The sequence below is a fragment of the Aspergillus campestris genome (genome assembly GCF_002847485.1).
Source record: "Aspergillus campestris IBT 28561 chromosome Unknown P168scaffold_5, whole genome shotgun sequence".
NCBI lineage: Eukaryota > Fungi > Ascomycota > Eurotiomycetes > Eurotiales > Aspergillaceae > Aspergillus > Aspergillus campestris.
The window spans coordinates 107,606-128,147 of NW_020194340.1; the positions used below are offsets into that span (position 1 = coordinate 107,606).

Below are 20,542 nucleotides of genomic sequence, written 5' to 3' on the forward strand. Positions count from 1 at the left end.
TTTCTCCCTATCGTAGGGGTATCTGTGGAGGTCTGGATCTAGCTGTTGTCTTGGTGAGATCTAGTCCTGGGTCTTATTCTACAACGGCTTGGTGAGCCGAGACTTTCATCCGCCCTGTCTTACCAGGACCGCACATGGGGTCAAGGGTCGTGATGGGGCGGTTTAGGGGGGTGGAATGAGCTGTTATCTAGCGGTGTTTCCCCTGGAGTTAGGATACTCTTGCAGTAATGGGTGGTTGGCTTTGTAGAACGAGGGCTTTAAGCAGGTAGATGGCGTGCCCTAGACTCCCCGGCATGGAATCTAGGAGTGCTCGATTACGGGTCCTCTCTAGCCCTAGGTTGAATATACTGAGGATGAAATTCAGTGGACGTCGATGTTCCGTTTAGCTCGCCGTATACGATTAGACATCTCATGTCTTAGTCTCAAGAATTAAAATGAACAAGATATCATTTCTCGTCTAAACACGTCAATGCTACCTAAATCGTTGCCATGCACAATTCTTCCTTTTCTGCATCCCCTGATCGGGACAGATGTGCCTACCGCACCGTGCCGTTCTTCAGGCTCTTCACAGTGCACAACCCGCCCTGCGTCGTCAGCTTGCCCAGCGCGGGCTTGCCTTCCTGGCCCTGCACGGCGGGAACGGCACTGCTGTCAAAGGCCACCTCGAGGGAGTCCGTCGTGGTGAATCCGGGCTGGAAGGTCTCCCAGACCTTCTTCTTGGGGTTGAGCACCTTCTCGGGCTCGCCCTCCGACCAGCCGTCGAAGTAGACGCGGGCACCGGCGGGGGCATCGGCCGGCGGGCTGACGAGCTCGACGGGCCCCGCGTGGGAGTCCTCGCCCTCGGCGACGCGCGGCGACGCGGCCAGCACCATGGCGCACGACTTGATGCCGCGCATGGTGACGGGCTTGAGGTTGCAGACGGCCACGATCTTGCGGTCCTGCATCTCCGGCAGCGGGATCAGGCCGTTCAACCCGGAGCAGACGGTGCGCACCGTCTTGCCCGTGGCCTCGTCCAGCGACGTGTTCTCCGTGCCGGGGGCATCGCCGCAGTCGATGGTCGACACGTACAGCGAGTCGGCGTTGGGGTGGTTGATGGCGCGCAGGATGTGGCCCACACGCAGGTCGATGACCGACGGGGAGGGCGGGGCGGCGGGGGCCGGCGGGGGCTTGGGGGCCTTTTCCTTCTTCTCCTTCTTCTCCTTCTTGTTGGCCTTGCCCTCCTTGGCCTTGCCCTCGGGGGCGGCGTCCTTCGACTCGGGGCGGCCCTTGCCGACGACCAGCGGCTTGCCGGAGTCGGGGGTCTGGACGCCCGTGGCGGCGGCGGCAGCGGCCTTCTCCTTCTTCTTGCGCTCCTTCTCCTCCTTGGGGTCGACGGGCTTGGGGACGAAGCGCACGTCGTTCAGGTCGATGGCGATCTTCTCCTCGTCGGGGATGCGCAGGCCGAACAGGCGGCTGTTCTGGACGAGGTCGATGTGGCGGACGATGTGGTGATGGCCGTGCTCACCGGTGCGCTCCTCGGGGGACCACTTCTCGACGACGGGGGCCAGCAGCGCATACAGGGCGATGTCGGCGACGGACGGCTTGCTGCCCAGGAGGGTGGTGCGCGAGGCGAGGTGGGTGTTCAGGTGGCCCAGAATGTTGGAGATGACCGTGGCGTCGCCCTTGACGAGCGCAGACTGGAGGCCATCGACGGACTCGAGCCACAGCTTAGTGCTGGCCTTCTCCTCCTCGGAGTAGTTGATCTGGGAGAAGATCTTGTGGGAGGCGTGACGGAGGTCGGGCTCGGTGGCGTCGGGGGAGACGGCGCCCGGGTAGGAGCGGTAGAGGAGGGAGAGGAGCGAGGTCTGGGGGGCGGAATTGATGGCCATCGTGGAGCGGGACCTGGTGGCAGGCGTGATCGGAGAAGGCGTAGTGATGGTGGGGAGGAAAAAGTGAGGCAGACGAGGGGCAGTTGGGAGAAGTCGGCGTGGGGCTACTGGGGTGGCCCGCACACGGCGCAGGAGGGGCACGAGGGGAGACAGCGTGGATGCTATCCCGAGGGATTACGGCGAGAAGTGGAGGGAGAGGGCTAGAAGGCTATAACGAACGGAAGAGTGAAGCAATTGAATAATTGAAGGTGAGAATCATGGAGAAAAAAAAGAGGAAATGTCCGATCGCAGATGGATGCCTGTGCGTTCAGGCATGAGTATGAGTCAGCGTTGCATCTGAGTCAGCATGCACAACGGTCACCTGATCTGGGGATATCCGTCACGTGCGCATCCCTTCTATCCCAGACAACATACAGATGACTGCGAGACATCTTGGAGGGTTGTAAATGATCCAATCGGCTTTGTGGTCCAGTGGCTTTTCTGGCGTTGTATTACAGAATGCCAGATATCTCTGCTCTGTCCCCCTCATCTTCCAATTCAATGAAGTTGCTGACTCTAGCACACGTGCAAGCATCAACACCAACTATTTAATACCGTTGGAGCTGCCACCGAAGCTAGACAGGCATGGACTTTCACACCATTGATACAGTAGCCAGCTTATATGATCATGCGCCGGAAGTGCGGATTGGTATCTCATGAGGGGGTCCTATTTTTGCTCGACGAATTTGATAGATCTATCCCCAGGTTATCGATCAGCCGTACCCGCGTCATGGAACGAGGTTGAAGAAGATCTCTTGATGCGAGGAATATTCATGGATTTGAGTGTCCTACCAATGGGATGCCCTGAGCAACTGGTGTGGCGCATCAACAGGGGTGCTTATCACCTGCGACGCCTGTTCGACCCCGCAGCATATATGCCAGTTCATCAAGAGGCTGGAATACACCCTATTTTGTCGTCTAGTTCCTATTTTCATCCTTTCTATCCCGTGAAGCATCATGCCCTTCACATTCACAAAACCTGTCCATCTTCCCCAGGGTAGGTTTCAAGAGGCCTCTAATTTCAGTGGAAAACGGACCGACTAATAAGCCCGCTCCGCCTAGAGGGAGCTGAAGAAACCCCATTGCGCCCTGTACTGATCGCCCCGTTCCCGCGCAATCCAGACTTTGTGGGTCATGACACGCTACTCAATGAGCTTCATAGGAGAGGTGATGTGCCCGGGTCGAGAATAGCACTTATCGGCTTAGGCGGAGTCGGGTGAGTTTAGCATAGTCGACCGGCTGCCCGTTGCTGACAGGTTTCCAGAAAAACGCAGCTGGCTGCCGAATACACCTACAGCATACGAGACCGATCGCCCGAGACGTCGGTATTCTGGGTCCCTGCAGGAGATGCTGGCAGTTTCGAGCAGGGTTGCCGGGATATTGCAAATAGGCTCAAGATCCCCGGCAGACAGGACCCGACAGCAGATATCTGCGAACTCCTTCATGTCTGGCTTCAAGATGAGAGGAATGGAAAGTGGGTCCTAGTTCTCGACAATTGGGACGATGGCGAATTCCTCCGTAAAACCCGACCAGCAGAAATTGATGACCTCGGCGGCGAATCTCGCGGCATGCCAGGGCAATCATTCTGGTCGTATTTCTGTGAGGGTTTGAAGGGCTCAATTGTGATCACAACCCGGAACAGAGGGGTGACGTCGATGGTGGAGGATAGCAATGTTCTTCATGTTACACCGATGAATAACGACCAAGCGATAACACTGTTTGAGAAGAAATGTAATGTGCAAGCTGACAGAGAAGAGGTTGTTCAGCCTGTGACGGCCCAAGATTTCATGCCACTGGCGATTACGCAAGCGGCAACCTATATCAATTTTGGATCGCGACGTCTGTCAGCCCCAGGGTATCTTGAAGTGATCCCTAAGTATAAAGAAGTCTTTACTACCTGGAAACTGATATTTGACCGTATACGAGAAACGCAGCCGTCGGCGGCAGATCTGTTATGTGTTATGAGTTTCTTCGACGCAGATGGGATTCCTGATCACGTTTTTCGTCAGAACGAGACAGGGTACAACATCAGGGGCTTGCCTACCTACGACAGGGATAGGGTAAACAATGGCGGAGATGGAGAGGAGAGCACAAGCGAAACTAGTGGGCTTGATCTGTTTGAAGATGACATTTCGCTCTTGAGAATTAGCTCATTGATATCCGTCAGCGCAGATAAATCAACGTTTGGGATGCATCGGGTTGTTCAACGGATCACACTGAATTGGCTGGAAGCCAACCAGCAAATTGAAGAATATAAGGAGCGTTTTATCCGAATACTTTGGAGCAACTTTCCATCGGGGCGTTTGAGAAACTCGTCAAGATGCGAATCGCTATTTGCTCACGTGCTATGCGCGGCTGCACAACGCCCGAACGCAGAAGCCTCTTTAGGTCAATGGGCATCTTTACTGCATGAAGCAGCATCGTTTGCGATAACTCGAGGAATTTACGCTGATAGCACAAAATTGGCAGGGGAAGCTTTCTCCGCTAGAACGGAATTATTTGGCATAAAGAATGAACAGACACTCAATAGTTCCCAAGTCCTGGCACTATCATACAGTCTCGAGGGCCGATGGAATGAAGCCCAAGAGTTACAAGAGCATGTGATGGAGACTAGCAAGCAGGTTCTCGGATCAGAGCATCTTTTCACTCTGACTACTGCGAGCCATCTCGCATCTACATACTCACATCAAGGGCAACTGAAGGAGGCAGAAGAGCTTCTGACTCTGGTGATGAACACGAGCAAGCAGTTGCTAGGACCAGAGCGTTCTGGTCCTCTACCTACCATGGCTGCTGTCATATCTTCATGCTTGAGTCCAACACAAATCGAAGAGGCCGAAGAGCTCCTGACACTGGTGGTACAAACCAGCAAGCAGATCCTAGGGCCAGAACATCCTAACGCTCTGCTTAGCATGGATAATCTCGCTTCTCTATATATAACTCAAGGAAACTGGACGGCGGCCAAACAGCTGCTGATGCAGGTGATACAGATCAAAAAGCAGGTCCTAGGGTCAGAACATCCCAGCACTCTGCTGGGTATGGATAACCTCGCATCTCTATACATGAGACAAGAAGAATGGACGGCGACAAAACAGCTGCTGTTACAGGTGATAGAGATCAGAAAGCAAGCACTGGGACCGGATCATCTCGATACTCTACAGAGTATGAATAACCTCACATCGTTGTACGTACTACAAGGAGAATGCAAGGTGGCGAAAGAGCACCTGATCCAGGTGATAGGGACCAGCACGCACGAGCTAGGGTCGGAATACGCCAACACTCAGATCCGAGAGGATATAGAGACACGAGTAATGAACACTCACGATGAAGTGCTAGAGCTCAAACATTCCAGACCTCTGCTTACTATGAACATGCTCGCATATCAGCGCATGAGCGAAGGGCGATGGGAGGAAGCAAAAGAGCTACAAATGCAGATGGTGGTTATTCTAGACTCATTAATAGAGACTCGAGAGGAGGGTTCGGATTCAGCCAGTGAAAATGACTCAGTTTTTTCTGCCTCGGTCTCCCACCCCAGCGCAACTTCGTTGGAATCAAGAGGACGGGAGATAAATTTGCTGCTCATTCGCGAGTTTGCAAACTTGCTGTTTGACGATGGCACTCTGTTCTCGCTTCTCTTAGTCGGTATATCAGAACAACGGATTGGATTTGAGAGAATGCGAAACAACTTTCGGAGGTTGCTGAAACACTTCGCGAACAATCTCAAAGCAGACATCCACAGTGAACTGCACCAGGACTTTAGGAGATTTGTAAGTTCTTATTCAAGGATGATCACCCAGGAACTTTTTGCCATGACACCCATCGGTGGAGAGCAAGTTACTAGACTTCTCGTTCCAGAGGCAGTAGATGGGACCACATCATTGAGAGACCGCGCAGTCCGTGAGAAGAGAGTGGAAGATTATCTTCAAAATCTACACGGGACTGGCCAATTTCCTCCAACAAATGAAGCAACTACAGTATTCAAACGTGATGACGAGGATAGTGATCAAGACTCCGTGGCAGAGGAAGCCGGCGAAGATGAGCCATATGAGGGATCTTTACCGCAGTTGGACCAAGTGAAGACCTTCATTTTGGAAAGCGTCGCTTACCAAATGTTTCGTCGCCGGATCCAAGAATTTGTCCATCCCTCGTTGTACTCTCGGCTTCGGGATCTGGTGACACAATGGATTGATCAAGACGACCGGAGCCGTGACGATACTGTGCGTTATAAATTGCATAATCTTGTCTCGGATCTGCAGCACGTGAATCCCCTTGAGATTCGGTTTGATACTGGCCATGAAAGTTCTCGATTCGTCAAATTTATCAGTCCGTATCAGCATTTAGTTGAACGCTGGACCGGGGAGCATTGGGATTGGTGGCCATTGCCTCGCTGTCAAAGACCACTGGAAGAATCAGAAACACGTCTACGATGGAAGTGTGTGAGTATTCGTTGATCTCCGCTCCTGCACAAGATTGAGCCCTGATCAGTGATGCAGGAATGTGGTGAAGAGCGATGGGCAGAAGTGCCAAAAAGATTTTCCAAACGCCTTCAGTCTATAATTAGAAGTCTGCCCACAGGCACAACTGCAAGAGAAGATTTGCAACCTCCTCCAGGGACCCATACTCGATCTGACTCGCTCCCTAGTAGCGCTCCAAATAATGGAATCTCTAACCAGGCACCACATCAGGGTCATGGGATTCAGCAGGCAGTTAGTCCATCATCGGATCCTTCAAGTCATCGTCGACCACCGGGACTCCAGGCCAGTATCTTCGACAAGAGTCTCACTCAGCACCGCGTCCTCTTGGTCGTAAAACGCGGCCATAACTATAGACTCGCACAGATTCGCGTGAGCGGTTCAAACCATGATACCTTTTTCGGCACCTTGAGAGAAGAATATTTCCGCCTTAGAGGTATGATGCGAAGCTGGTTCAGTGTTTGGAGGTACAACCATTGCGAGTTTTACGAGGTAACCACTTGCGCTTGCTTTGCTCTCTGAGGCTTTCGGCTGAATATATGAAAACAGTTTGAGAAGTTCGATGACCACCTCTTCGCACCCAGAACCAAGAATGCTTTCCCTAGCCATGGGAATACTGAATATGAGTATCTGCCAAGACCAATAGACAACATTCCCCCAATAAGTGAACACGCATTCTGGTGCAAATTTTACGCATGTCACAAACCACGACCATATCACCTCCACCACAAATGTAACCAGCGGAGGTCTCATTCCAATGAGATGCTAAAGTCCCTCCCCAAAAAAAAGACTGAACTAGAAGAGGGGGGCGACAAGCGAGAGTACTTCTGGGGGATCTATGCATGTGAAAACATTAGTATACGTTGGATCATTTTCTACAATTTTCTCTGTGTTTCACCTTTGCTAGCATTCTTCGTGGCATGGATCATACCACAGGAGCACGGCACGGATTTGCAAAACCCGTCTATCCCTCTTTCCATGATGTGTTCGATGCTTTCTCTCTTCTGGAGTGTATATCTCAGCAGTCTACAGTTTGGCAGGTCTCATTAAAGCTGGTATGTGTGTTATATCTTGGTCTGTATTGCTATGAAGATATGAATTGCTTATGAGCCTGCAAGTTTCATGGTTCTTTTTTGTGTTTAGGGTCCGTTGCACCCAGGTAGCGTTGATTTGATACCCAATGTTGGCCATATCGTCCAGAAAGAGCCCTGCTAGTTTCAAGAGCAGATATAATGAGATTGCATCTGTTGTGAAATATTTTATACAACATAAATCATGAAGCACGGAGCATAACCAGAACCTGTTTAACTGGAATATGTTTCTCTTTGATATGTCTACCTAGCCTTTTGTTTCTTTTCTTGTCCTAACGGTCCCATAGCCGATTCTACTCCCACGAGAGGGCAGGGAGAGCGGTTAGGATCCTCCCCTGTCCTCTGCCGATTCGATTTCATTTACACTGCTTATTACAGCTGGACGGGGATGGAGTCCCGCACTCATTATCAGAATAATAGGAATCATCCCATCCGCTTGGGAAGTTGGGTTAATATGAGCCTGTTGGAAGCAGGCCACCTGACTGTGCTGGGCGACATAATCACCACTTTGGGCTACTCAATGTCTCTATCAGGTAGTAGAGCAATTCTTGCTTCGCACCTTTAACCACTATATCCCAAATGTAGTTACCAACATACTTCGCATCGTGACGACTGGTTGGGGAAGACCCCCCTGACCAAAACCAGACGGTAGGGCATTGGATCTCTCATCCCTGGAAGATTTTGGAATGGCAAGATCATGATACAGACCTGCGTGATGATTTGGGCAACCGGTGGCGCAACCACACCCCGATTTCACCGGAGGAGCTGGCCGAAGCGCAGCATCATGGCTACCCCTGAAAGGACTGAGATTTTCTACACTGGCCAAGTCGAAAGTTGCCAAGGTGCCAATGGTTACTTGCCCAGGTCGACTAGGCGACTCACCATGCCCAGAGACCAAATCCTCTGGTCGCAAGGAAGATAGCACTACTTATGAAGCCCACGATTGCCATAATATCCTTTGTGTCTAGTGGGAGTGGCTACTTGAATGCGTTCCCTCGCCAAGGGTGTAGTTCTAACTGCTCTATCAAGCAGAATCGTTTGCATGACTCGAGGAAATCCATTGGGATCAAGAGAATGGCTGGGGTGGCCCTCAAAAACAGGATTGTCTGGTTTAAAGAAGGCGGGGCAGTCAATAGTCATCTGCTTCTAAGGGTGGAATATAGCCTGGAGGGTCAATGAACCCCGGCGGAATACTTATATGTGCGTGTGGTATAGATGAGCAGGCCGGTGCTGGGACCAGAGCATCCCTTTCATGTGATGAGTATGAGCCATCTCCCATTTATACACCGGAAAAACAGGGAAATTCGAAGAAACAGCAGAGTCATGGGGTGCGACTTGACCGTGGTCACGATGTCTCTCGACTGATCATGTTCACCACCCACCCTCGCCACCTAGTTCAATTCCTCACCGGACCGTGTTGGGATTAGCAGCCATGACCTCATCGTCGGAGACTACAGGGATAATCAGAAACACGGTTACGGTGGGATGCATATGCACCCATCTATCCCAGCCCTGCACGAGATACCATTTCTGATCAGGGATTCAGGACTGTGTTGTGGCGAGGAAGTTGGCCAGAAGTACCAAACACGGTGGGCAATTACCTTCACTTTATAAGCAAAACAATTCCCATGGACATCATGGCAACCAAAATCTGTACCCTCCCGGGGTACATATGTCGCAACGAAGGGGATTTACTCACGACAGCCCAGAAGTGCCACAGTATCTTCCGCGGTCGACCGGTAACGACTGCCGTCGATTGCGTTATTTTATTATCAACCTCGGGAGATAAGGCCAGTACCTTGCCACGAGCATCACCCAGCATGGCGTTCTGGGGGAATATATGGGGTGATGATGGGATTACAGGGATTGGATATGTCGCCCATATGCCTAGGGGTCAGCGCGACTTGTAGATGGTCCATCGGCCCGACGGTTGCCCCATCCGTGCACATCTTCATTTCCCTTGCGACGGCCGCTTCTTCAGGTCCGTATCCGGCTAGCGATGTCGATTGGCTCCCAGTCCGAGCGACTTTCAAATCCCATTCCACTATAGGACTGGATTGCCCAATTAGCTCAGGGATCCCCGCATTCCGGCCGGGGCCAACTAATATAGGGCTAGAGCGGCAACTTTATCCCGTGAATAAGGGTCTCCCACCACGGCATGTATATTACGGCCAAGGCACGGATAATCGACGGAATTAAATAGGCGGGTCACGAGGTGATCGTTGGCCTGCATCGAGCGCGAAGCCGACGAACAGCCGACACTTGGTCAATAGTGCCCCGTGCGAAGGCCTGATGTCGTATCTTCAGGCTAATAATCACTTCAAGCGGAAGGAGATCGCCCGGGGATTGACGTCAATGCGCCAGTGTGGAGGGCGAAGAAACTTCCAAACCCATTCTAGAATGGCAGGTTACAGCCTAATCGCCTTTTCCAAGACTGAAATAAGCCAGCCCCTCCGTCTACACACCATTCTCCCTGCTCACCTGAGCGTCTGAGATATTCCGGGTACTATTGACATGCCGTCGATGCCTACTGATCCAAGTGTCTTCATGACATATACAAGTATCAGTATCGACAAGAATGGGGTGGACGAGGACGATGTCAGCCTGGACAAACCCACATGGGTCCACGATCCGGATCTGCAGCGTCCTTCTACCGCGACGCCTGCAGATCACAGCTGTGATAAACTCGCCATGGACGTCGAGTACCGTCCTACGCATCTCATTCCAGGCTCCACCTCAAAGCGAGCCAGAAATTACTCCCACCCCGACAACCAGCGAGACAGCCAGACCTGCGCCCAGGAGCTCGCCAGATTCAACGAGAGGCTGCTCTGCGAGGCCCGCAGCAGCGAGCCAACAGCCCCGGGGCCCTCATTCGGCCAGACCCTCCGGCACTGCCAGGACTTCCTCTCCGTCCTCCGGCGCTTTCGCGCATCCTCCTGCGGGGATAACTTCGACACCGCCACGGAATGGCCGTGCTCGCCTACACTTAGCCCTGGTGGCTCGTCCGCCTACCAGAACTTTTCACGACTGTCCTCGGCGTCACCCTCGTTCACTTCCCCCTCCGCCTCCCTCGACATCCCCACCGTCCTATCCATCCTCTTCTGCTACACCTACATCCTCCAATCCTTCGACGACCTGCTCACCCCCATCCACGCCGCTGTCACACAGTCCAGCCCTGTCGTCCCCGCCACGCTCGTCGGCCTCCGCCTAGACGGCTTCAACCTCGACAGCCACCCCGCCCTCCAACTCGAATGCCTCGTCAACATCAGTTGGAACCGACTCGAAAAGATTGAGAACACCCTCCTCGGCGGACCAGGCTACACGGGAATTCTCACCCGGGCCAGACATGGAGTCCTCGGCGATAAGCTCTTCGCGGGACTCCTGGACGCGCTGTACGAGCCCAAAGAACCGGGGATTCTCATGCGGGCGAATGGCAAGCGCGAGGTTCGCGCGAAGCGGCTGATTCGGGAGATTCAGGCTTCGTTGGAGAGTACGGATTTGTGATTTTCTTTTCTCTTTTTCTCCTTTTCTCTCTTGTTTCTTTCTGTCTTTTTCTTTTGTTGGTTGGTGGTGGGCGTGATGTGGTTAATGGTGGGGAGTGTTCTGTTTTAGAGTGGACTTCCTTATATAGTTTAGACTTGCTGGTTTCTACGCGAGGGTTTGGTTATTAATGAGACAATGATGATATTGACTTCAATCTTTTAATATTCTACGAAACACTTAACCTTTGAACCTTCTCGAAACTAGTATCCTCCATAGACAGATCTCAATCGAGTAATTACGCTCAAAGTACCCCTCGCCGATCATTCAGATCCTAACACCACTTGTAGACAATAGATACAACGATTTCTGCCATCCTAACATTACTAACATACTCCCATATCCATCAAACCAACACGTCCTATTCCAACTATGGATAGCCAAAAAGTACACATAGCACATGGGCCAGATCAGCGAGGCGTAGCAATCGCGATAGATGGTCCGCGCAGGTCAAACACCACGTAGAATGCCTTCAGGAAGACATCACCCAAGACTTGCATTTTGCTGCCCCGGTTTGATTGTACGCCTCCGAAGCAAACTGCCATTTTGTTAGTAAATAGACGCCCAGTCACTTACAGCATATAAAAAAAAGAAGAACAATGAGGAAACGAAGGAGGGAGGGAGCGTACCTGGTTCACCGGTGGTCCGGTTGGTGCCGACCTGTGAATACCCCAGAAACGCGCCCGGGAGGTAAGCCAGGTGGCTGTCACCGAAGCCAACTGATAGATCGGGCAGCGTTTGACTGCAAGGATAGGTGTACCCGCCGACACTGACGAGGAGGGCAGCATTGGGGACCTGGGCGTAGTAGGCCTTGACGACCTCGTCGTCGAGCAGCATGAGTGTTGTGCCTGTGTCGGCGATAGCGGGGGTGGCGTTGTCGCGCTTGATCAGCGTGCCGTCCCCGATCTTGTAATGAAGGGACGGGATCTGCCAAAAGCCACTGGAGGGATCAACGGTGATGTTGACGAGCTCGCCGCGGTACTTGTCGGGGTCGACGAAGCCAAACTCGTACTCGCCGACGGCCTTGGGCTTGAGAGAGGCGGTCAGCACGGGCTCGTCGAGGTCCTTGGCGAGATTCTCCAGAAAGTTCTTCTGTTGGCGAGGCCGCATGGTGCTGACTGTCGAGAAGGCAAACCCCGCCAGTCCGTTGTAGTGGGTGTCTTCGAGAAAGAAGTTGGACACGGTCGTGGGGATCCCAATGGCCTGGCCCGAGACGACGGCGCCGCCGATGTTGACGGTATCGGTGCCGACGTAGCCCCATGCATAAGATCGATCACCGTAGCTAATCCTGAAGGTCGCGTCGTTCATTTTCTGGAACGTGGTTGAATTGGAGACGTTAAACACTTCGCGGCCGGCCAGGTCGATGCCCGCCACATTGGGGTTCATCACCCAGCTGCGAATCTTGTTAGCTTGAGCAGTCCATAAGGGCAGTCTGTAATACGTGCAAGTCAGCGGAGCCCGTGTCAAAGCTCATCATGATCTTCTGACCGCCGACGGTCACAGGCGAGACAAATGCGGCGTCTTCCTGAACCGAGGCGGCACTGACGGCGCCGGCTGCCTCGGGCTCGGAGACGTTCTTTTTGGCAACGGCGTTCATCAAGGCAACCGGTTCGAAATCAGGAAGCTCGACTCCAAGGTCTATCGGGTTGATTCCATACTTCCGATAGGCCTGACGTAGGGCGACAAGGCCTTGGATATCATTATCGCGCCGAATGCTTTCCACCTTGAAGGACCGACGTTGATGGGTGTCCGGGGAAGGAGTGGGGATCGAAAACGCTCTGTACCCTAGACAGGCAATCAACAATAGAGTCTGGACTAGCATTCTGTTCCTTGGCCCGATTCGAAAAGAAGATGTAGGATCGATCACGCGTGGGGAAAGAGTCAGGAAATAGGAGTAGAAATAGTGGATGGAGACCAAGCCAGGAAGAAAGCTTGAAAGAGGAGGAACAAGACCAAGTCCTGAATTGGGTCCTTTATATATCTCTATATTTATAGACGTATAGAGGAAGAAAGGATGAATGTGCCGGTGAAAGGTCGTGCTGTCGAACAAAGGCCAGGGAAACGATGAATTTGTTCCAATGATCATTGTCAGTGATGACCATAAGCCATAGCTCACTGATGAGTGACCGATGCCCAGAGACACTGGTTATAGGCTTCTCGGATAATATCTGAGGGTTATCATCATATCATGCTTCTAGTGCACATTGCTGATAGGAGCACTGCGTTAGCCTGTATAAGAGCAGAGAGTTCCAAAATAAAACCCCAGTGAATCTGATACTCAATCGTGATCAGACCAACAAAGGTTCTTTGAGACAAAAGCGCGCGGGTAGGGAGTGATGGAGAGAACGAATCCCGCCTATCCCGATGGTCTCCATCACAGGCGCTATGGTCCTGATACTACCATCTAATAGTGGTGAAACATCCCGGCGGTTTAGCGCCCAATCATGGACCTGTCCGAAGTTTTGATGGGACGATATGTAACATGTTGGTGATAGTCATAGTGCGAGTGAAAAATGGAAAGAGTGAGCCAATAAAGAAGCTAATCAATCCGAAGCTTTTGATGTGATATTCCGGTATCTAGTTGACGTGAATGGCCAACCGGCAGCAGTAGCACCTTGAATGTGACTATCATCGTCTCCAGATCCGCAAATGGCGAAATCGTTGATGCTGTGAGATTTGTCTAATGTGAATGTGAAATGACACTGAATGAATTTAACAGGAATAGTACAAGCATATCTATACAGTCGGCGGAATCTAGCTCGAGATTAAACCTTTCGGCAGTAATCCCGGCCCTGGCCCACCTGCCAGTCGCAAAGCCACACCTCAAACACCATACTAATGAACCCCGCAATGCAAATTCCCGCGGAATCGCTGACCGTCGTGGCGCCCAGCGAGAACTCACGATCCTCTTTGGGGACGCGATCCCCGATTTCGGCGAACGTGTTGACGTAGACGAGGCCGCCCAGCAGACCCTCCCAGAAGATGATCGCGAAGACCAGGTAAACACTGGGGATGAAGTCGAACAGCGCGTGGAGGGTGAGGATCAGCAGGTTGAGGACCTGGAGAAGGGAGGGCAGGTAGAGGTTGTGGATGCGAAAGAATGGAATCGACGACCGGGAGATGAACACCCCAATTTGGTAGGTGGCGTTGTAAGCCGGATAGAAGGAGCGGAAGCGCTGGAATGGGGTTTCTTGGAGGGGAAAGAGCAGCGTCGGTGCGACTCCTTGGTTGATCGTATACTCTGCGATGTATACCAGCAAGAGAGGGACCATGCTGCGAGGTGTTAGCGGGGAGCCAGCTATTCTGGATCACGTACTCACAATGGAATGAAGAGCCCCTGGACCCGCTGCAGGTTCGCCCTGACTTCTTGCCACAGAGCCGCTCCACGGCTGGCACTGCTGGCCTTTGAACTGGGAGTCGAAAGCATCGAGGAGCCGAGAAAGCTGTCCTCCTCATCCGGAATGTCACCCGCATCGTCGGCATGTCGATCGCGCTGCCCGACAGGACGATAGCTTCCTTGGCTAGTAGCCAGGGCATTCCGAGACGACCGTGGCAAGATCACGAAGAAGCTTACTAGCATGATAGACGGGAGAAACGCCGATGCAAGTAATGCCTTTTGGACAGGCAGACCCATGGAGGTCGTCGCCAGCGTGTATGCGGCGGCGCCGACCAAGCCTGCTGCCCCCGTTCCGCTGCCCCAGGCAGCCAGACTGAACGATCCATAGTAGTGTGTCAAGCCCAAAAAGCTCATCTCCCCACCACCGCTACTCAAACTCGCCAGGACGATGCCTGCGATTTTCGGGGCAATGGACTGCCCCTCCACGTACTCCGGAGTGAGCGCCACGAGCAGCATCCCCATCGCCGAAATCACGACGAAAAGTATAGTTCGCACCGAGTAGGGCACCACATGAATGAAGTACGGGGCCACCAACTTCATGGTGAACCCGGGGACGATATCGGCGAGGAGCACGACGCCCTTGGGGACTTGGGGGCCCACCAAGTCGAGGGCGGCCGCGAGGATAATCACATAAAGCACATTATTGATCACACCTGTTGACGAAGTGTTAGCCCGGCTTCCATTGTTGATAGATATGGGAAACATCAAGTTCGCGACCCACCAAACAGCCAGAATGCGATGAACACTCGAGGGTCAGCGCCCCTGAAAGGAGAGACCAGTCTCTCTCGAAACCGAGCCCACGACGAAGACGGAGCACCTGGAAGAGGCAACATCGGTGATGCTTCGGGGGAATTGGCTCTTGTCATCACCGTTCAGGGGGGGGCCCACTTGGGGAATGCTACAGGAGTCTGGACGGATGTCACGCGGCGCAAGGGAGGATTCCGTCAGGATCACTCATTACGATCAAGCTGTAGGTACAATGAGAGTGAGTATCTTGAATCGCAATAGTTGGAGAGAATCCAAGCCTGTGAAGACGACAATTTCGAAGTTGATAGATGTGTTGGCCTGATGTCGCGTGACCAGGGCGGCCTGAGGCGACCGCTGCGTCATGGCCAAGCCCGATAAGATAAGCGATAACCAGCGGTGCTTATCAGGATCGACACTCATTCTTTGGTTCTGTCCATGGATGCCTGGTTGATATATATCGATTGATATAACTGACTACCATGACACTTTCCATCCACTCAGTAAATATCAAACCATCCCCATGCGCAACAAATGTTAGTGGCCAGGCAGCTGTGCTGCTGCCTGAGGCCATGTTTACCCTTGCCGAATCGCGTATTCTGATTGGACGCGTCACGCGTGGCCCCAGGCCGAGCATTTCCTCTTTTGGAAAATTCATAATAAACCCCCACAGTGTCCTGCCTGGAGCTCCATCGGGGATTCAGATGTCTCAAATTCTGTTATTTATTGATCTCACGCCACTAGGAGTCTAAACATGATCGACGGGGTTTGTTGGGGACGTTATAAATTAACCCCGTGGGCGATCTCTCCCTCCAACCGTGGGATCTCTTCCGCGATTTTTTTTACCGATCATCCCATCCCCCTCCTACCCCTCCATCTCACACCATGAAGACTAGACAAACCCGTCAGAAACGGCGTCACAGCTCGTATACGGAGTCTAATGGGGATACGGGCCGGACGGCTGGGATCCAAACCCCCTGTCGAACCCCTCGTCGGTCGTCCAAGAGGGTCCGTTTCTCTGATCCCCGCCCTCAAGTCCACGATGAGCCGGACATGTCCACAGGCCTTACTCCAGCCCTGTATCGGACGTCGTTTGACGAATCGATGGGCGGGGGAGCTGGTCCACGGACCCCCAGTCGACGACGCTCGACTCCCCTGCCGCGCTCCCGTCGCTGGCTGGATCCGCTCGCGCCCGGGGACGGTTCCTCGCCGGACAGAGTGGTGCAGTTTGCGCCGCTGCGGCAGATACTGACCCCGAGGACGCAGCGTCAAATCCGGCGAGTCGGACTCAGCGAGGAAATCAACCATATAGAACGGGAGAAGAGGGATGCGGCCCAGTATCAGAAGATGGTGCAGACCCTGCGGCAGGAAAGGGACTCCCTCAAGCAAGAGCTCGCGCGGGCGCAGACCCGAGACACGCCGGACAGTCAATCCGCGGGTGAAGACACGACATGGATGCTTCCTCGGGCGCAAATCGAGCATCTACAATCGGAGAATACCCGTCTGAGGGAGGAGATCTCCTTTTCCTCCGCCCGAAACTACGATCAACGAGCGACGACGCCGAGCGAGACAGACACTGTCCTCATCAACGACACTGCATTTGAAGGAACCATGCTTGTGTCTGACTCCCCAGATATGCGTGGAATTGATGGTCTCCAGCTTCCCACCCCGGACGATTATTCTCTTCGTGATCAGCCTTCGCCTAATTACACGCAGGACGCGGAGCTTCTGGCGCTGTCCCTTGACCTGGAATCTGCCAAGAAGGAGAAACGCGATCTGTTTGAAGCCTGTCGCTCGCGCCTATCGGCCTTGAATGGAACCCCGATTGCGCGTCATCTCCAGCAGCCGTCTCCCCCACCGGAGTTCCTCGATTCCATCGTGCCCACTCTGACGGAGGCGCTCTCCCGAGCATCAGATGCTGCCTCGGCCCTGGATTCGGTCAAGGAGGAAGTCGCCAACCTGGGTTTTTCTGGGGATAGCGCTCACGACATGATCGCCGAGATGCGGGATCGCTTCCGGTCGGCCCGTCTCGGTCTGGAGCGCGCAATCCCCGGAGAAACCCCCGGTGGTCTACATGACGGCAACGCCACGCTTGGAGCATTGGTGAAACGAGTTGAGGTGCTCGTAGAGAGCCTCGATGACGAGCAATGCCTCCGCGAGGGGTCTATCGATCGGGAACGGGCGCTGCGGGGACAGTTCGACGACTTGCTCGCGCGATACGAGACCGCGTCGCGGAAGATTCGCGAGCTCGAGGAGTCCACCGCCGCATCGGCCGGGGACATGCTGCACACGCGCATGCGGATGCAGGAGCTCGAGCGCGAAGGCCAGGAACAAACCGTTGGGATCGATCGACTCAACGAGGCGCTCCAGAAATATCGCGACGAAGTCAAAGGTCTGGAGTCGCTTGTGACCGAGCTAGAAGAGGACAAGCGCGTCTCCAATGACATGCACAAGAAAGAAGTCGCCCGCTTGGAACAGCGGGCGGTTACTGCCGAGACCACCATGGCAGAACGCGAAGCACACATTCAACAGCTGGAAGACACCGTCGAACAGAACCGCATCCGTGCCTGCGACCTAACCGCCAAAGTGGAGCAGCTCGAGAAGGATCACCAGAGCGCGATGGAGACCTTAGAGCAACGCACGGCTCAACAGCTACACAGCGACCAGGAGATTGGACGCATGAACGTGCGGGTCTCCGAGCTCACCACCCAGCTGGAAGCAGCCCAAGCCGAAACCGCCAAGCTCCACCGCCACAACGCAGGCCTGGAAGACCAGTTGCGCACGGAAACAGACGCAAGGGACCATCTGCTCGACCAGTGGGCCGCGGACCAAGCGCGATCCTTCGCATACATGAAGGAGACGATCAGCAACCAGCGCCGGAGCGCCCGGGCGCGTGCCGCAAACTGGGAGATGAAATCGGACGAGCTGCAGTCTAGTCCCACCGCGCGCAGCGATCCCCTTACGCCCATCAGCGCGACCCGGTTTGTGGATGTGGAGGTTGGTCGGGGGAAACACCGTCGACGACTGGATAGTGGGATCGGGATCTTGACTGACGAGATGACTGGCAGTGATGATGGGGCGATTTTGCCGTCTGATCCGGCGGATCTGTGATATACTCGCATATACTCATTTCGTTCGTATAACCTGTTTTGTAAGTATATTAGAAAATTATATATTATGGACTGAGCTATTAGCGTGAGAACGAATGATTTTCGACACTTCTTGGGGTACATGCTGGTAGAGTCATCATATCATTTGAGAATATATTTGTAAACAGTCTTAACATGGTCATATATTATACTCTAGTGAATGCTGTTACTATCGCAATATATACTTGAAACACAAATATATGAAGTTAAGTCTACTCTGTTTATAACGATAATCTACAGAGTAGACGCTTGAACACTGATAGAAGCTCCCTGCGGTTCATACTAGATATTCAATATACATTAAGAAATTATAGGATAAACAAACGAGTATAGACATCCCAACTAAGTCTCCACCTCAAAATCCTTAGTCAACTGCTCCTGGAACTTCTCCCACTGCCCCTTAACCTTACACGCCGAAGTCCAATAATTCCCCTTCTCATCCTTCCCAAAAATAAAGAACCCATCCGCAGGCTTGATAGGACCATGATTCTCCTGCACATATGATGGCCGACACGGCCCACCACCACCAGTCTTACCATCGTGGTCTACGCGCGCAGGCGAAAAATCCAAATCAAACAGCCCAGCCTTATTCCAATTGGAGAAGCCAACCTGCGCCATGCCGCCATCCCCGAAGATGACGATCGGCAGGCCGGCTCCCGTGCGCACAAGCGCGTAGTACGCTTCGTGTTGGGCGCGCGTGCCTTGCTCGTTGATCGCCTTTCGGACTTGTCGCGCAAGCCAGCTCAATGGCTTGGAGGTGATGTCGCCGGCTGTGACTAGGACGTTGGCCCAGCCGAAGGCGTTGCCTACGTAAGGGTGCTCGGCGGAGGCGGGTATCAGGTCGCCTTCGAAGGCTTTGCGGAGGGACATGGCGAGGGATGCTGCGACCTGGAGGATGTCAGATAAGTTTTGTCAGATCGACGAGTAAGGGAACGAGAGAAATTTGGATCATTGGATGAAAAGCAGGCAATGGGGAAAGAACACACCGTCCTATTGGGAGCCATCCCCATCTGGCCCACAACGCAGCGCAGAATCCACGCAGTCAAAACATCGTTCTCAGTCAAAAACACCTTCGAGACGTCTTCACCCTGAGCTGCTGCTTCAACGCGAAGCTCCTCCAAGGCCTTCTCCATCTGCGGGCGCCAGAACGTCTCAGGAACACAGACCATGCGGTTCTCCTTGGCTCGCACCAGCATGTCAAACCCATATCCGAGTCCCCACTTGAGCATGCCTCCTAGTCCGACTCTCCGGCCCGCGAGAAGATGCTCTTCTGTGGCGGGACGAGAGCCCTGGGCCAGTGCGTCGAACGGGTCCGTGTCGACCTTGCATGGGACGGGGATGTCCTCGGATCTGCCCCAGAGCATGGCGCTCCAGCCTTCGACGACGTACTGCAAGCCCAGAGCATCGAAGGCAACATGCTGCCACTGCAGGACGGCAATAGTCTTGTCCGTGAAGGAATGGACCCGCAGTCCCAAAACAGGCCGGTCAGAGGTGAGGTAGTCACTAATTCCGCCAGGCTTATAGCCTGGCTCCCACGCCAAGGCTTCTAGGTCGTCAGGGTCTCCGACAATGGCGGGGACCGGCTGGGGCTTTGGGATGCGAGAGGCTGCCGGATGAGAAGCCGCCGGCATGCCATGGTCGACGTGTGCGAAGGAGATGGCAGGTCTGTCCGCAGTGAATTCCGCTGGGATATGCCATTCAATCTTGCCCGCAGCCTATACACGACGTGAGGATGCATGCAGTGTTCGCAACAGGAAAAGGGACATACGTTCTTCCTCAGCCGTCCTCCCAGTCGCTGCCAACCATCCTGCTTGACCAGGCCCTCGAGGGACGTCCGCAACTTTTCCGGGTCAAGAACCGCGTCGAACACAAGCGACACGGCCATGTTATTCCCCTGGACCAATGGGCTGTTCTCGAAGAAATGCAGCGGAAGCACCCGGTCTCCTGGGACAGGCTGCACCGCGGGCTTACGCCCGAAGAGGAAATCCATTTCGTCGGAACTGTTCCGGGGGGTGAATGCTAAGTATATGACAGTTCAGATACTCTTCAACTGTGATACTTTCACAATTCTGATACTGGTCGAGGAACCGTGATTGGGCGGGATGGTCGTGCGACGAGAGCAATCTACCCCCCCGCCGACAGATTCGCCAGGGGTAAGAATCCGCAGTCGGGATCATATGAAACCGACATCTTCAACTTTGGCACCATTTTGCCTAGTAACAGGAGCGGCGTCCTTGGCTTGTGC

The 20,542-nt window shown here is 53.5% G+C and overlaps 8 protein-coding genes across 8 annotated transcripts; 4 read left to right on the forward strand and 4 right to left on the reverse strand.

The window, feature by feature from the left end:
• Positions 1-429: 429 nt before the first annotated feature.
• P168DRAFT_289531 (putative cofactor for methionyl- and glutamyl-tRNA synthetases) lies at positions 430-2,108 on the reverse strand. The gene has a single exon (XM_024837019.1). The coding sequence runs from the start codon at positions 1,866-1,868 to the stop codon at positions 537-539; it is 1,332 nt and encodes a 443-aa protein (XP_024693220.1). The 5' UTR covers positions 1,869-2,108; the 3' UTR covers positions 430-536.
• Positions 2,109-2,778: 670 nt separating this feature from the next.
• Positions 2,779-5,062, forward strand: P168DRAFT_251363 (putative kinesin; the record flags this gene model as incomplete). The annotated part of the gene is made up of 5 exons (XM_024834264.1): positions 2,779-2,904; positions 2,970-3,123; positions 3,172-4,507; positions 4,570-4,653; positions 4,781-5,062. Coding segments are annotated over exons 1-5 (1,896 nt in total), but the record flags the coding sequence as incomplete, so codon positions are not given.
• A 952-nt stretch (positions 5,063-6,014) lies between these two features.
• Positions 6,015-7,461, forward strand: P168DRAFT_136900 (uncharacterized protein). Its single transcript, XM_024832722.1, has 2 exons — positions 6,015-6,868; positions 6,926-7,461. Exons 1-2 carry the CDS (start codon positions 6,392-6,394, stop codon positions 7,424-7,426), a joined length of 978 nt encoding a protein of 325 aa, XP_024693222.1. The 5' UTR covers positions 6,015-6,391; the 3' UTR covers positions 7,427-7,461.
• Positions 7,462-9,981: 2,520 nt separating this feature from the next.
• Positions 9,982-10,971, forward strand: P168DRAFT_326447 (uncharacterized protein; the record flags this gene model as incomplete). The annotated part of the gene is made up of 1 exon (XM_024841122.1): positions 9,982-10,971. The coding sequence occupies one exon, from the start codon at positions 9,982-9,984 to the stop codon at positions 10,969-10,971; it is 990 nt and encodes a 329-aa protein (XP_024693223.1).
• Positions 10,972-11,277: 306 nt separating this feature from the next.
• P168DRAFT_267213 (pepsin-like aspartic protease) lies at positions 11,278-13,051 on the reverse strand. Its single transcript, XM_024835026.1, has 3 exons — positions 12,449-13,051; positions 11,637-12,408; positions 11,278-11,545 (listed from the first exon to the last, which is right to left on the reverse strand). Exons 1-3 carry the CDS (start codon positions 12,827-12,829, stop codon positions 11,418-11,420), a joined length of 1,281 nt encoding a protein of 426 aa, XP_024693224.1. The 5' UTR covers positions 12,830-13,051; the 3' UTR covers positions 11,278-11,417.
• Positions 13,052-13,373: 322 nt separating this feature from the next.
• Positions 13,374-15,449, reverse strand: P168DRAFT_267214 (battenin family protein). The gene is made up of 3 exons (XM_024835027.1): positions 15,126-15,449; positions 14,328-15,057; positions 13,374-14,280 (listed from the first exon to the last, which is right to left on the reverse strand). Exons 1-3 carry the CDS (start codon positions 15,268-15,270, stop codon positions 13,773-13,775), a joined length of 1,383 nt encoding a protein of 460 aa, XP_024693225.1. The 5' UTR covers positions 15,271-15,449; the 3' UTR covers positions 13,374-13,772.
• Positions 15,450-15,994: 545 nt separating this feature from the next.
• P168DRAFT_326450 (uncharacterized protein) lies at positions 15,995-18,259 on the forward strand (the record flags this gene model as incomplete). The annotated part of the gene is made up of 1 exon (XM_024841123.1): positions 15,995-18,259. Exon 1 carries the CDS (start codon positions 16,034-16,036, stop codon positions 18,257-18,259), a length of 2,226 nt encoding a protein of 741 aa, XP_024693226.1. The 5' UTR covers positions 15,995-16,033.
• A 380-nt stretch (positions 18,260-18,639) lies between these two features.
• P168DRAFT_341969 (uncharacterized protein) lies at positions 18,640-20,287 on the reverse strand (the record flags this gene model as incomplete). The annotated part of the gene is made up of 3 exons (XM_024841808.1): positions 18,640-19,185; positions 19,284-20,012; positions 20,066-20,287. 3 exons carry the CDS (start codon positions 20,285-20,287, stop codon positions 18,640-18,642), a joined length of 1,497 nt encoding a protein of 498 aa, XP_024693227.1.
• Between the last annotated feature and the right edge of the window lie 255 nt (positions 20,288-20,542).

What these genes read in the sequence shown, in the direction of transcription:
- P168DRAFT_289531 (XM_024837019.1), bottom strand. Translation starts at nt 1,868, where the DNA reads ATGGCCATCAATTCCGCCCCCCAGACCTCGCTCCTCTCCCTCCTCTAC.
- P168DRAFT_136900 (XM_024832722.1), top strand. Translation starts at nt 6,392, where the DNA reads ATGCAGGAATGTGGTGAAGAGCGATGGGCAGAAGTGCCAAAAAGATTT. An exon ending in ACCATTGCGAGTTTTACGAG is followed by an intron (nt 6,869 to 6,925) that starts GTAACCACTTGC and finishes ATATGAAAACAG; the next exon opens with TTTGAGAAGTTCGATGACCA.
- P168DRAFT_267213 (XM_024835026.1), bottom strand. Translation starts at nt 12,829, where the DNA reads ATGCTAGTCCAGACTCTATTGTTGATTGCCTGTCTAGGGTACAGAGCG. An exon ending in CGGGCTCCGCTGACTTGCAC is followed by an intron (nt 12,409 to 12,448) that starts GTATTACAGACT and finishes CAAGCTAACAAG; the next exon opens with ATTCGCAGCTGGGTGATGAA. An exon ending in CCGGACCACCGGTGAACCAG is followed by an intron (nt 11,546 to 11,636) that starts GTACGCTCCCTC and finishes ACAAAATGGCAG; the next exon opens with TTTGCTTCGGAGGCGTACAA.
- P168DRAFT_267214 (XM_024835027.1), bottom strand. Translation starts at nt 15,270, where the DNA reads ATGACAAGAGCCAATTCCCCCGAAGCATCACCGATGTTGCCTCTTCCA. An exon ending in CATCGCATTCTGGCTGTTTG is followed by an intron (nt 15,058 to 15,125) that starts GTGGGTCGCGAA and finishes CTTCGTCAACAG; the next exon opens with GTGTGATCAATAATGTGCTT. An exon ending in CAGGGGCTCTTCATTCCATT is followed by an intron (nt 14,281 to 14,327) that starts GTGAGTACGTGA and finishes AACACCTCGCAG; the next exon opens with CATGGTCCCTCTCTTGCTGG.